General features: G+C 36.6%; 1 protein-coding gene across 1 annotated transcript in view; it reads right to left on the bottom strand.

Moving 5' to 3' along the window:
• LOC140155012 (DNA polymerase delta catalytic subunit-like) overlaps positions 1–10,396 on the bottom strand; it is a 41,864-nt gene extending 31,468 nt beyond the window's left edge. Inside the window, exons 1-4 of the mRNA XM_072177683.1 lie at positions 10,292–10,396; positions 1,784–1,952; positions 1,416–1,520; positions 443–582 (exon numbers count right to left, since the gene is read on the bottom strand). Coding sequence (XP_072033784.1) covers positions 443–582; positions 1,416–1,520; positions 1,784–1,952 — 414 coding nt within the window. The 5' untranslated portion in view covers positions 10,292–10,396. The remainder of the gene's footprint in view (positions 1–442; positions 583–1,415; positions 1,521–1,783; positions 1,953–10,291) is intronic.
• Between the last annotated feature and the right edge of the window lie 4,121 nt (positions 10,397–14,517).

Here is a 14,517-nt window from a genome sequence, read left to right as displayed (position 1 = left end):
AAAAAACCCTAAATATGTGTGAATTGTTTTTTTTAAAATTCTATGTCACTCCATACATGCTTTAAAATGTGAAGAAACTGTTTCAAAACATTGTGTGTTCCAGTCTTTGTTGCTTCCTTGAGGCAATACAGCATTTCCAATGGTCATAGCTTTCATTTGCACTATGTAAGTTGTTTTATACATGCTTACACCAAAGCATTTGCATCACTACCTCTAGGGTATTATATGTCCCGATTTACCAGTGGCTTTTCCGAGATACAGCATGCCAGAAGAAATATGAAACATTGACCAATCTAACTTTCCAAATAGTCATGTTAGATATGGATCCACACATGTTATATTCCATTTCTTTCCAAAATGAAACCCAAAAAATGTTTCAGGCATTGCTACAATAGATTACAGGCCACAATAATTATAATCTTTATTTAAAAAACCCACTTACATGAGGTGCTGGAACATAAAAGTAGGGTGTAAACCCATGAACATGACACAGGACACTATTGCCTTCCATAGTGATGCCAAACATGCGGACTATTGGCACAGGACCTGTAGTTGCTCCTGGCATGCCAGGGAGATGCTTGCCTGTAATGAAACCAAGTGGTAAGTAAGTAATGCTTTTGTCAAGCCTGAGCCACATTGGGATGACTTGCACGAAGGAGGTAGGGTTAAGTGACCACTTATATAGGTTCAAGGTCTTAGCCAGCCATGCGTCCACCAGTCTTTAAGACGGCCTAATCTAATTTTAGACGGGTGGATTTAATTGATTTTACAGATGTGATAGCTCTAAAACAGATGATTTTAAGGTTATATGAACTTGAGACTAATTCAGAGTGACATGTAAAGGCCAAATCATGACATATTTGACCCTAGTGACCCTTCCATGGGTATAGACAAGTTGTTTTATATTTGAGGGTCAAATTTTGGTGTCTGCTTGGAAGGGTGGTTTCTGATTTCTGGCTAAGACTCTGTATAGGTTGAATTCCCAGTCTGCTTAATCATGAAGCTCCCGTGGCCAAGTGGTTAAGGCTGGTCTCGTAAACCAGAGGTCCTGGGTTCAATTCCTGGGCGGGATCATTTTTCCTATTTCCTCCTTTTATCATTGCTCGATGACGAAACTGATAAAATTGCATTATAGTTTGCTTATTTCCGTCGAAAAAAGCCACTGTTTTTCATGATAATTTTTTTGTATTATTGTGGCAACACATTTTTTGGCATCAACAACACGTTAATTTAAGAAGTGCGTAAGTACGGATATAAATTTTGCTAAAAATTGGCCGAGTTTTTTGGCACCAGTTTCTTAACGAAAAGCCTGGCAAAAATTTAATTTCCCAACTCCCCATTGCAGTGTTACAATGGGGGCCTCAGCAGGACGAGTCACGAAGGTTAATGAAATTTGTTTCATGAAATCAACTTACCAATGTAATGCTCTAAATCAATCTGCTGGAACACAAGGGTATCATTGGCAGGGTTTATTGATGGCACCTTGGGTCTGGCCCACTTTGGATTCTTTGCTGTTTTACCTGAAATTATTGATAAAAACAAATGCTTGATTGTCAAATGTTAAATTGACACATGTACATGTATAAGAAATCAGAACAGGAATGACCTGATTTGTTGGTACAATGTAGTCAGTGATTGACCTTCTTTTCCTTATCAATATTATGGTTATCTTTTATATTTGTTTTTTTCTTATAATGATAGCCTGTTTTTTATGTTTAAACTGCTGATCCTTGCAGATGGGAGTCATGGGACCATCTGAAGCCCATATCTGATTTGATCATACCTGTGGGTTGAGTCCATTCTGAATCTTGACTCAATTCCGCTTCAACTTGTTCTAACATTGCCAATTCCTCTTCAAAGGCAGATGGGTCCACATCATCATCAGGATTGTTACGGGGGCGCTTTGATTTTGGCCCTGTTGCAGGCTGTGGTTTACGTTTTGCAGTGTCCATCTACAATTTAAATAACAATTAAATAGTGCGAATTATCATTTCAGAATATCAAACCTTGTGAGTCACCAAACCACTCCTACATTGTACCTCTCACTGCCATTAACTACTAACTTCAAATTTCATCACCAGGCCTGGAAAACAGTTTTTAACTCCCAAAAAGCATGCCTGCTCATTCCTGGGAAATTTCAATATCTGGAGAGAAAATGTAATTCTCCAAATGTACAAAAATGGTGGGAAGTTGTGTTTCCTTGGACCGAGAAATAATCATTTTTCCAGGCCTGCCAAAATGGTACCACCACAGACCTAATTAGACCCCCAAAATAAATTGTTCGATTGTCCACAGATCCCCTCCAAGAGGTAGGTTTGTTGGTAATAAAGCAGGCATTTTCAGTCGGGTTTTGCATCGCATGTCGTGATCAGCTGTGTCCATGGTGGTTACTCATGCTAGAACGAATCCTTGTTGTTTGTAGTAATACCAATGCAAGTTATGTGTGTAATGCTTGTTAGTGAACATTGCGGCCCTGATTTGGTAAAACGATCTAACTTGAAATTGGGACATTTTGAGATAAATCCACATCAGGAGTAATGTGAGGGCGCTCTTTCCATTGGTGATATGCTCAAATCACCACCATGCCATCAAATAATGAGATTTTTTATATTTTCTAAGACATTAGATCCGTTTGATAATTTATTTTATTCAAAAAGAAAAACGGCAAGTGTTCAAACTTTAAAGCTCTTTTTCTCGAAACAGCGATTTTAATTTCAAGTTAGATCATTTTACCAAATCAGGGCCGAATTTGATCGACTGTGGGTGTCAGTCTATAGTGAACCGCGCACTTGCTCAGTAATACAACAGCAATTTTGTACACTGATATGTGCGATTCGGTTTTCTGCAAAAGTGACTGAGTATTAATAAATCTTTAGAATTGACCGACGACTGTGTGCTCTCATTTTGATTTTTTTTAGCATGGTTAGCGACCTTACACACATTTGTATCGTGACTTGGTTTGATCAAGCATTGAAGTGCTTAGTGCTTACTACTTCTACAATGTACTGACTACTTGATTACAATTACAATGCCAGGATCCAACAGGCATGTAAGGGCAAGGTCCTCTAGCTGGGACTTGCAGATATCAGAAGTTCAGAACCAGGGATGGTATCTTTTGTATAATAGTTTCACTATTCTGTACTTTCAAAAATATTGTAATTTGTTCTTACTTTGCGTTATTTTCATATTAGGGGTCAACAAAGGGTCCATCATGAATGTATGTGACATCATATAAAGGTAATGATGACAGTAATAATCTATTTCAGTCTGTTTTTAGTATAGTAAAAACAACATTTGGGCCAAACTTGGAAAAAGATAAAACTTGCATGATATCAAAACTGTTTTCTTTTTAGAGCGGGTTGAAAAGAGAAATTCTGTCTCGTCAGGAGTGTTACATCAGAATTCAACTTGATTTTTTTCATACACCAAGGTGGCAATATTCATACATTACTTTTTATTTTATTAGTGCATAATTTCTGATTATACCCATTTGGCAATGTGTGTGACATTTGGTTTTGTTCGTTTGAATGTCACACACGTGACCAAACTTTTGTGTGAACAATAAAAGTATCTTACAAAGCAAATTTGTTTCCAAATTAATGCCTTATAATTATAAATGTGTACCAGTATTTTATGGAAAACAATGGTGTAATATCATCAATAAGTTCATACGAACCCTCCATTAAATTAAAACTGAAATAAATGGATGGTGAAACAGTAGGCCTATCCGTTTTCTTAGAGGTAGGGGTAAAATAAGGGTCAATTTTTGTTTTTTCAAGAATATTTTAGGTGATGTTGAGCTAAAAATTTGTGTTTAGGTTCATTTTGTGATCAAGTAAAAAGTATGTGTTTGGATTTTTTTCTGCAAAAAAAAAAATCAATTTTTAGCCTATTTGTGTGTACAATCAATTCTCACATTTCACTTGTGAGGGCACACCACAACGCTGCTGATTATCGCTTAAAAAGAACAAGGTTATGCATTGCTACCCAGCTTGACCAAACAATGAAGTGCCGATGTGATGATGACCAATAGAGTCCCAAACCACAAAATTTTTGGCTTATTCTCCCAATAGTGCGAATTCGTCAAATAGTGAGAAATGGTATTGACCATCCATCTCTACACCAACTGTCAGTGCAGTGGCGTAGCTGCCGGGGGGGGGGGGGGGCAGGGGGGCAATTGCCCCCCTGGCAAAATTTGCCTATTTGTGCCCCCGCCCCTAGTGCAAGGAAAAAGAGGAAAAAGGAGGAGAAAGAGGAAAAAGAGAGAGAGAGAGAGAGAAGAGGGCAGAGATGGAGAATCCATACGATATGCAATACCATACGATTATTATCAATAAGCCTGGCAAAATTGTCTATTTGGACCCCCCCCCCAAGTGCAGGGAAATTTGGTGGATTTGGGCCCCCGCCCCATACAGGCTTGCCCCCTTGGATAAAATCCCAGCTACGCCACTGTGTCAGTGCTTTGCTACAATTGGTAGTGATTGGTTGACTTTCGGTACAAGCGCTGTGGAAGAGATCATTAGAGATGGTACATGTACATGGATGATGGCAAAGGTGTCAACTTTAGTTGTAAATTTCTTACCGCGATCGACCACTCAAAATCCATTGCACTAAAGCTATATTTTAAGTACGGTACAATTAAGCTAAATAATATCCAAACTTCGCTCGTTTAAGTTGATTTGAATCATTGATCATGATTTTTGTGGTAAAATTCTGACAAATATTGGGGCAAAATATTGCAGACACAGAATCTTCAAATGGGTACTGTATTGAATTTTTCGACTCACATGCTTCTCAAACTGATAATAAAACAAAAATATATAGAATAGCTAATAAAATAAATTTTAAGCTCTTTGACTTTGTAAAAAAAAGTTCTGCAAATGACTTGAAAATGCATCAGGGAATTTTTTTCCCATCGGCAGTCTTGGCCGTTTTGATCCGCTCTTTACGATGCTGATGTCGCCAAAGTGCGACCACCTATCGTTAGTTGCGAGAGTGTGTTTGAAATAAACAATTCACACTATAGTGAGAATTTCTCACTACATGTCTAGTCTCAGACTAAGAAAGTTTCTCACACCGGTCGGTCGTCCGCCCCACTCGTCATAACAACAGTCAAGCCTACTTAAGACCAAGAGCAAAGAAAAACTGCTTTAAATTATAAAAAATAAAGACTCGTTCTTTCCAAGAACAATTCATGAATGGAACGTATTGCCTGAACATGTGAACAATTAGTAAACACCCCAGTAACATCCACTTTCAAGACACAAGTAACAGACCATCTGAGAAAAGAACAAGAAGAATAAGCAAGGCTACAACACGCCCTCACAACCAACATGACAACCCTTCGCGTTTGACTTCAACCTTGGAAGCGTTGCGAAGACGAAGTATTCGTCAAAGTCTATGCATGTATTAGTCCGAATAATCAGACCCAGAACAAAATATTAATTTCTGACATGATCTTGTACTGGGTCTGAACTGTTTCTATATGAAATCTTGATGGCAAATTGGACAATAGAAGCACATGGTTCTACGTGACAGCTTTTTAATCCCTATTCAGGTTACGTGAATCACGCTATTGTGGACCATCCTTCTGATACATTGTACTTGAGTGTTTGGACACGCTGAACGGTTTTTGTCTACCTCTCTGTTTGTAAACAAACCAGGAGGTCGAAATCGTCCTCCTCGCCGAATACGAAAGTCAGCGTAATTGTACGGCACTATGCATGTTATGTATATAGGTGAGAAGGTGAATTCTTACTATTTGGAGAATTCGTACCATTTGGAGAATTCGCCAATTTTAGGTTTGGGACTCTACTGATGACGTGATTTGATTAGCCAATCAGAAGATCCCACTTCCGTACATACGCCATATGATAAACTGCGCCAAATTTACGACCGCTGAAGACTTTCTCTGCTGAAACCTATAGCTAGTAAAAAGTAAAAACGTAAGGTTCATAATAAAAGTTGGTGAAGTACATTAGTTTATCTGGCATGTCTGGCAAAATAATGCTGGCAATGCCGACTGTGAGTACATGTAGGTATGCGACTACAGGCATTGAGTTTTGCAATGTGACAGGTGTGCTGTAAATCGCACGCCTGGATAACCCGAGGTGTGCTTTTAGGTGTGCTGCAAATCGCACACCTAAATAAACCAAGGTGTGCTTTTTCAAAACTGGTGTATGACTATGATTTCATTTTCAGCTAAAACTTAGCAATTGTGACAACATACATGTACTTTTTTAAATGGCCATGGTAAAAGCTCTGGGGTAATGAATGGTGTATACTGCATAGATGTCCCTGGACTTTGGACTTATTGCTAGTGTCATTTGTAATTAATTTTTTTTTTTAGTTTTTTTTTTATTTAGAATGTCCCTAGAATGTCCCTGGAACTTTAGAATGTCCCTGGAATTTTTTTAATTTAAAAAAAAAATTACAAAAAGATTTTAAAAAATTATAAATTCTTGTTTAAAATAGGCAAATTTGTAAATTATGTTCACATGATAATCTATGAATGATTTTAAAATGCATTTGTTTTGTATGCTTCTTTACTTCATAAATAGGTTGTAATGTGAACATCAATTATAAATTTGCCTATTTTGAACATGAATTTAAAATTTTTAAATCTTTTGTAATTTTTTTCAAGTTTAAAAAAAATTAAAAATATTTCCAGGGACATTTTTAAGTTCCAGGGACATTCCAAATAAAAATAAAAAACTTAAAAAAAAAAAAAAAAAAATTTTTTTTTTTTTTTTTTTAGGTGTGCTAAAAATCGCACCCTCAGGCGTTTTTCAGGCGTGCGGCGCGTGCAGAATCGCACTTTCACGCCTTAAAACTCAATCCCTCACGACTATCAGCTGTTCATTGGAGCATTTAGTGAAGCCAATTTCTTAATTGTGCTTTTTTTCAGGTGTACACAGAGCACTCTGTTTGAACTCCTGTAGAAATAGTATTATTAAAGGTACATTGGCAAGTAAATAATGTATTTGAAGCTTACATTTTTCTCTTTCTAATCATGTTTTTAAAAAAATTTTATGATTTTTGAAAGTTGAGAAAATCATCATGAAAAATTAAGGTAAAATTCAACTTTCATTTGTTCAATGCAGATGAATTTTATTTCTTTGAAACTATTTTTTTTAGTAAGTATATATACTCAGGCACATGCATGCCAAATATCTAGTTGATCTGAAAACTGAAATGTTGTTTTTGAGCATGATATTTGTAACAGCATGCACAGAAAATGTTGAAAAATCAACTGCACTCAATACACTTTGTACAGTCCACTTGTGTGTGGGTCGTTGTGCACCCATGTATGATTGGATAAAAACGGTCACAGTGTTTGCATTGAAAATGTGGCTTCAAAACTGGGCCAATTTTTAGACATAAAATTAGTCTAATTTCATCATTTTATGACTTAAAGTGATAATTTTGGTATCATTCTAGACTAAACCTATTTCTTGTGCTCTTTCCAATGGTATAACTTTCCAGGCGATTCAACACTTTCCTAATTTTTAGTCACATACCTACTGTGAGTTCGTCTGGCTTCACTTGAAGCGTTGAGCAGTATTGCTACAGATACAGACAGACAGGGTCTAATTCTGCATAAAACCGGGCAACGTTATTTCTATAGATCTGCTGCGCATTCAAATTGCATCGTATTGCATCGTAATTTCATTTAAGTGTCTATGCTAATTATGTTTACACAACATGAACTCACGTGTTTTCAAGCAAATTACCGATAATAGGTGATCAAAAGCGATCGAATGTCACAAAAGTACAGATCGCATTCAGCTTACTTCATATGAGATGATCTTTGGAAAAATACGGCATAATTTGTCTTGGTGTTTGCGGAATGCCATGCAGTAAAATATTAATACGTTGGAATTGCGGCAATTCATGATTGACAACTAACAATCGGCGTGTCCTTCGTATCCTCCACTGTCAATTTCTTATCCACTGTGTGGATGCAAATTGACAAGCGGCTAGGGGACGCAGGGGTAACCTTGTCAATCAAATACTTCATACTTAATCCGATAAGTGATCGATGTATATCGATAAAATAGGTTCAAGATCATGGCGGCGCGCTTTAATACTTTACGAGGTGATTCAGCCAGGTACTAGTACCTGGCAAGTTCAGCACTCAACAACAGGATGTCATCATGGTCATGACTTAATTCTTTATGATTACGATAAAAAAAAAAATAATAAAAATATAAACAAAATAATGATAATATTATAAGAATATAAGGTATATAAGATTTTTTTTATTAAAGAAATTAAACATTTTTTTTTATTATAGGCCTAAATATGAATTCGTAATGGTCACGTTTTTTACATTATAACATCCGCACAAACAGCATGACTATAGCTTAAGGACTAACTTGAAAACCTAAGACGAATAGGCCTACGTGCAATAATTAATAAAATAAACAATACCAATTCAATTTAGCAGAAAAATGTTATAATAAAATGCGCTTTGCTATTTTTAATTTGGTTAAAACTCAGGCGGTGCGGTTAATGTTTATTTAATTATTTATCACAACCTGAAAATATTCAGTTTTTAATATATTAAAGGGCATTTAAATGATCCACAGCCTCATCCCCCACTTTTCTCAAAAAAAGTTGAGATTTTTATATCACTGGAAACCTCTGGCTACATAATGTTTATGTACAAAATATTTCTTGCAGATTAATTCGTTTTGCAAAGATATCGTGAAATTTGAATTTCGTTCTGGTGCACCAGAACGAAATTACAACGCATTGTACATGTATCTATGGAGCAGTGTAATACACATAATCATGCATAACTCGCAAACGCAAAATCGGAATCAACTGAAATTTTGGGAATAGGCTTTTTTCGTGGATATCTACTGAAAAATGTCATAAAAAGAGGATGCTAGGATCACGAAACACTCCTTTAAGTTGACGTTTTCCTAAATAATCTACGTTTCGTTTATTAATATTATTGTTACGATAAATAAAAGCAAATTTAAAAGACAATATCAAAATGATAACATTTTTTTTTTTATTGTGGCACCACGTGCTTGGTGTTTTAGCATGACAACAAAACGTTAATTTAAGAAGTGTGGAAGAACCAGAATTTTGTGAAAATTAGCCGAGTTTGCACATGTTTTGCACCTGTTTCTGACCAAAACTGACTTAGAATTGAAATGAAGAATAAAATATCATAGCAACTAGAGATGGAATATGATAAAATATCACGGTGAAAATGCACTTTTATCTTAGAGCAATCGACATTTGATGGGGTCAAATTGTACTCTGAGCCTGGGTAAGGGTTAGGCCGGCCGTGAAATGTTACTCGCCAGTCGACATCATTCGCAAAAGGTTAGAAAAGTTGCCAGAAAATGTTTAAATGTCGGGTTATATATAAGTTAAAGGTATATAAAGGGAATAAAACTTTTTCATTACATTCAACAACAAAAAATTGATAATTTATTGCAAATATTCTCAAACATATCATTATTTAAATGGTGACAAAATATTTGGCAAAAAATGTTTGCAGAAAATATTTTTCAAGAACATTTTGAAAACATTTAAAAAATATTTTTGTAGTGTGTTTCCATACAAAACGTTTTAAAATGTTTTCATGACATTTATTTTGTTATAATATTAAAACGTTTTTACTAAAACCAAAACCCAAAAATATAGGCCTAACCTGTTTAAAACGTTTTAAAAACATGATGATTTTTCATTATTAATATCGATTTTTATTTCGTTTCAAATTGTAGTATTTTAAATTTTAATATTTAACTTTTATTCCATGCAAGACTTATGCGCACACGTGAAACTTGGTCAATTTCGCATGCAGTGGTCCTCTAACCGGATAATTGCCTATCGATTGGATTGATCATGGATTGGTGATGTCATACTAGTAAGCTTAACTTTGGTGGACAATAGAATAACCATTGATTGACAAGGTTACCCCTGCGTCCCCTAGCCGCTTGTGCAAATTGCAATAAGTACAATGAAATAATGCCCTATAGGGCGGGCTCCGAGGTGGGTTTCTTCTTCATCTTACGTAACAGTATTGTTCTCCAAAAAAACCCGGAAGCTTGTCGTTTGGAGCTCTAGCTGAAATACAGCAAGATAATGTAAGAGAGTAAATGTAAACCTGTATTTTAGCTAGAGTATCTCGAGCTAGATACAGATACAGAAGGAACATGCATGGTTGCCGAATTCGACTGGCTCATCATTTCATGAAAATATTACATTACGATACTGACACTATTATATTGAATATACCCATCAAACTTTAACATTATTGATGTCATACCTTTGTGGTGTACACTATCCAACTGAAACACTAAATTTTCCGTTGTATATCAAGATTCAGGGCAGGGCAAGGTATCACGCAAAACACCAAATTCGGCGGGAGAAGTTTTTTTGACAACTTGACCTCTGACACAAAACAAAAATAGACTCCGAGTTCAGTCGTTGAGAGCCGCTTGTACGCTTGGAAGTGACATGTAATTTTTTTTTTAATTATCTCGATATAATTTAATTATCTAGATAACCTGATTATATCGAGATAATTATCTCGAAATGATTTAAATATCTTGAGATAACCTGATTATATGGTATACCACAACTGCCAAGCCCCGGGGCACTTCCGAAATTGAGGTGTAGGGCTGACACTTTCACAGCTTGGGGCCCGCATGATATGGGTTCATTGGGTGAGAAAATGACCTTTTTTTTTTAAATGGAACCTATGGGTGAGAGCCAAAACAGCCTGCCAGAGCATCGAACATTGAATTTCTAGTTCTAAATGGTTTCAGTGGTTTGTTTTTCAAAATAAGTAATTGATAAATGAACTTGCTGCTCAAATTGAAAAATTAAATTGGGTGACAGATCAAATGGAAATAGGGGGTCTTCGGGTGACAGAGCATGTGTTCGTAATTTACAAATATGGTAGGCCTACTTGATATGTACTTGGGTTTGGTGGGGACTGGGAGAGAGCAGAGAAAACATACCAAACAGGGAGGTAAATAAGGATAATTCAATATGGCCAATTTAATTTAATTTGCCCTCAAATAATGGAAAGTAATTTACTGGGTGGGCAGCGATAATCATGGCATCCAGACGTTTGGATGGACATGTAGACCTGTTTATGCGTTCAACATGGCTTTGATGTCAAAAGTGGACTTTCCCCCTAATGCATCTTATGCCAATTTTTTCAATGCATATTCATGTAGAAACGTTCAAGAAAAATTGTAGGCCCCCTATAACATAATTATATTTCAATTTAGGTATTTAGAAATCTTATACTAGTAATCATGCTAATTATCACTCACCATTACTCCTACGTTGAAAAAAAGCAGTAAAATTAGATGGTAATTCTTATATGGTGCCCAATTTTTGTGGGCAAAATAATTTACTGGGTGGGCAGTTTTGGGCAATGGGCAAGTTGAATTTACTGGGTGGGCAAAATAATTTACTGGGTGGGCAAATGCCCACCCAGGTAACATGTTATTTCTCCCTGATATCAAGCACCTACAGACACCCAACCCTCATCTTCGTCAATATGACACGCCCCTCTACATTTTGGGATGGGGGACACAATATCAAATCCCCCCCCCCCTCATCCGTTCAGCAAATAGCCTACTTCCTTGGTCTAAGTATATAGGCTTACAGGCAATATTCGGTATCTTGATTTTTGACTAAAATAGTATGAAATTATATATTTTTTTTTTGACAAACTGGCCTATACCAGGCGCAAAAAGATTCCAACTAGAGAAACAAAGAGAAAACACAGTTTCTTCAATGAAGCGTTAATTATTTAAAGCAGTTTTTATTTCCGGTTTTTACTTCTGTGTACTTTTCATAACTTTCATTTTATTTGTCAGTTCTTTTGTTTCAGTTTTCTTTTTTCCCCTTTGTTTTAAATTCAAGCCAAACGCATAAATTAGCCATTCGCCACTCTCACTGCACTAGTCAAACCAGATGTCTAGTCTGTGGAGTTTTGAATAGGCCAGTTTGTCACTTTTAAAACGGGACCTCCGTCTAATCAAATGCTTGTAACTTTGCTTCTTGAAGTCACATTTGATTCAATGTGGTGTTATAATGTGCAGGATAAGCTATAGTGCATCTATTTAAAAAATACCCCAATATTGTTCAGTTTGGAAATTGTGATTATTTTCCTAAAGGATACTTTATTGGCACAGTATAGGTTTCTACTCCAAACCTATAGAGAGCGTAGAAATATCAGACTTCCAGCCCCACACGCATAATTCCAGACTTTTTCCTCCAACGACTTTTTTACTCTTAATTTATTTGCTAGAAAAGAACTGCAAACTAGATAGGGCGGACAAATTTTCAAAAATGTTTACCAAATTTGTTTGATTGATTGCTAGCGCCTATTTATAGTATACAAATATTGACTGCTATGAGGGGCATGGTTAATATTATAGGCCCAAGGTGATCTCAAAACCATGCTATGACCCGAGGCGCAGCCGAGGGTCATACTAGCATGGTTTTGAGATCACCGCGGGCCTATAATCTTAACCATGTCCCGAATAAAGCAGTCAATATTTGTTTTATATACCGAATTAATATAGATTTTTGTCATCTGATTGGTTAAAAGGCCTATTTTTATTGTTCATAGGCCATGGTAAAATTTACAAAGAAAGTATTTCGTTATGAACCGATCGCGTCACCGCAACTGGCAGGCATCGCGTTGGCACCGCGTGCGTAATGCGAACACGCCATCGCTCGCGTAATGCGAACACGCCAACGCGCGCGCCGATGATGTGAAAATGACTATTCCCGCTCTTTTAACCAATCAGATGACGGGAATCTTTAGATGAGGTATATAATAAATATTATATACCTCATATATAGATTCCTGTCATCTGATTGGTTAAAAGTGCAGTCATTGAATTTTACCATGGCCTATGAACAATAAAAATAGGCTTTTTAACCAATCAGATGACAAAAATCTATATTAATTCGGTATAGACCTTTTTCTCAGACGTCACCAATCAATCGATATTGGGGTCCAGCATTCGAGTCATCAGCACCCAAACGCAAATACCGCGCCGGCGCGAGCGATCAACTTTGCGCCACGCTATGCGTCCTGCGCGGAATTGCCAGCTCGCAATACGCGTTTAGTTCTTCACGGTGTAAAAAGTAAACAAAAATGTGAAACAAAACAAAGATTAATTTTCAAATCTAAAATAGCATGTATTTTGTGGTATCAAAACAAGCTGAAACAAAGATAACCAGTAGGCCTATAAAGTTCCATTTAAAAAATTATTTTATGGAAGCTAATGTGAAACATGACAAAACAGAGGAGAAAATACGCAGTATTTGGTGTTTTCACACTGTGGGCATGTGGGAAACGCACGTGTTGTTTGTTTACATCTGAGACCCCAATATCGATTAGGTGACGTCATCAGAAAAAGGTCTATATAAAACAAATATTGACTGCTTTATTCGGGACATGGTTAAGATTATAGGCCCGCGGTGATCTCAAAACCATGCTATGACCCTCGGCTGCGCCTCGGGTCATAGCATGGTTTTGAGATCACCTTGGGCCTATAATATTAACCATGCCCCTCATAGCAGTCAATATTTGTATATTATTAGTTCTTCTCCTTTTTTTGGCTCTTCACGGCCCCTATTTGATATTATATACCTCATATATAGATTCCTGTCATCTGATTGGTTGAAAGTGCAGTCATTGAATTAACTATGCCCGCAAAATGAACTATGGACCGGTCCATGGAAATGAACTATGGACCGGTCACGTGCGTGCACGATCAAACACGCATTTTTCCCAGCGTAAAATGATATTACGCACGCGTTAATGTTTTCACGCGTTATAATTACGCAGAAATCGCAGATTGTAATCTATGTGCCGTTCGCATTGAAACTATTAATTTCTCTTCCCAAAATCGATGCTTTTAACCAAACAGATGACAAGAATCTTAAGATTTGGTATATAAAACAAATATTGACTGCTTTTTATTCGGGGCATAGTTAAAATTATAGGCCCGCGGTGATCTCAAAACCATGACTATGCCCCTCGGCTACGCCTCGGGGCATAGTCATGGTTTTGAGATCACCTGGGCCTATAATTTTAACCATGCCCTCATAGCAGTCAATATTTGTATATGATATTGTGTCCCCATCATCCCAAATATTTGGCCAGCCTTTTATGGCAGTTGCAGGGGGCTGCAAAATTCTTCTTTTTTTCCTTTTGTTCAAATAAAAAATTGAATTTTCTTTCTTTCTTACTTTCTTTCTTTCTTTCTATTTTTCTTTCTTTCTTTGAAAACCCCGCCTACTTCACGAGCATAGCGCCATCGGTTGATTGCCCTTGTTTCAGTCGCCGGCTTCATCGAAATGAAGGCAAAAAGTGTCATGCAAAGAAAGACGTGATTGGTCAATCGTACTTCTACAGGAAGTTTTGTATCAGTGACATTAATCCACAGAATAATGAACTATTGCAAGTAATTTGTATATTTCATAAATAGTTGATGCAAGATTGAGTCGTACGTA

Source organism: Amphiura filiformis, chromosome 6 (genome assembly GCF_039555335.1).
Source record: "Amphiura filiformis chromosome 6, Afil_fr2py, whole genome shotgun sequence".
In the NCBI taxonomy this organism is placed as follows: domain Eukaryota; kingdom Metazoa; phylum Echinodermata; class Ophiuroidea; order Amphilepidida; family Amphiuridae; genus Amphiura; species Amphiura filiformis.
The sequence above is the reverse complement of the archived record's forward strand: the minus strand, read 5'-3'. Positions and strand labels throughout refer to the sequence as shown.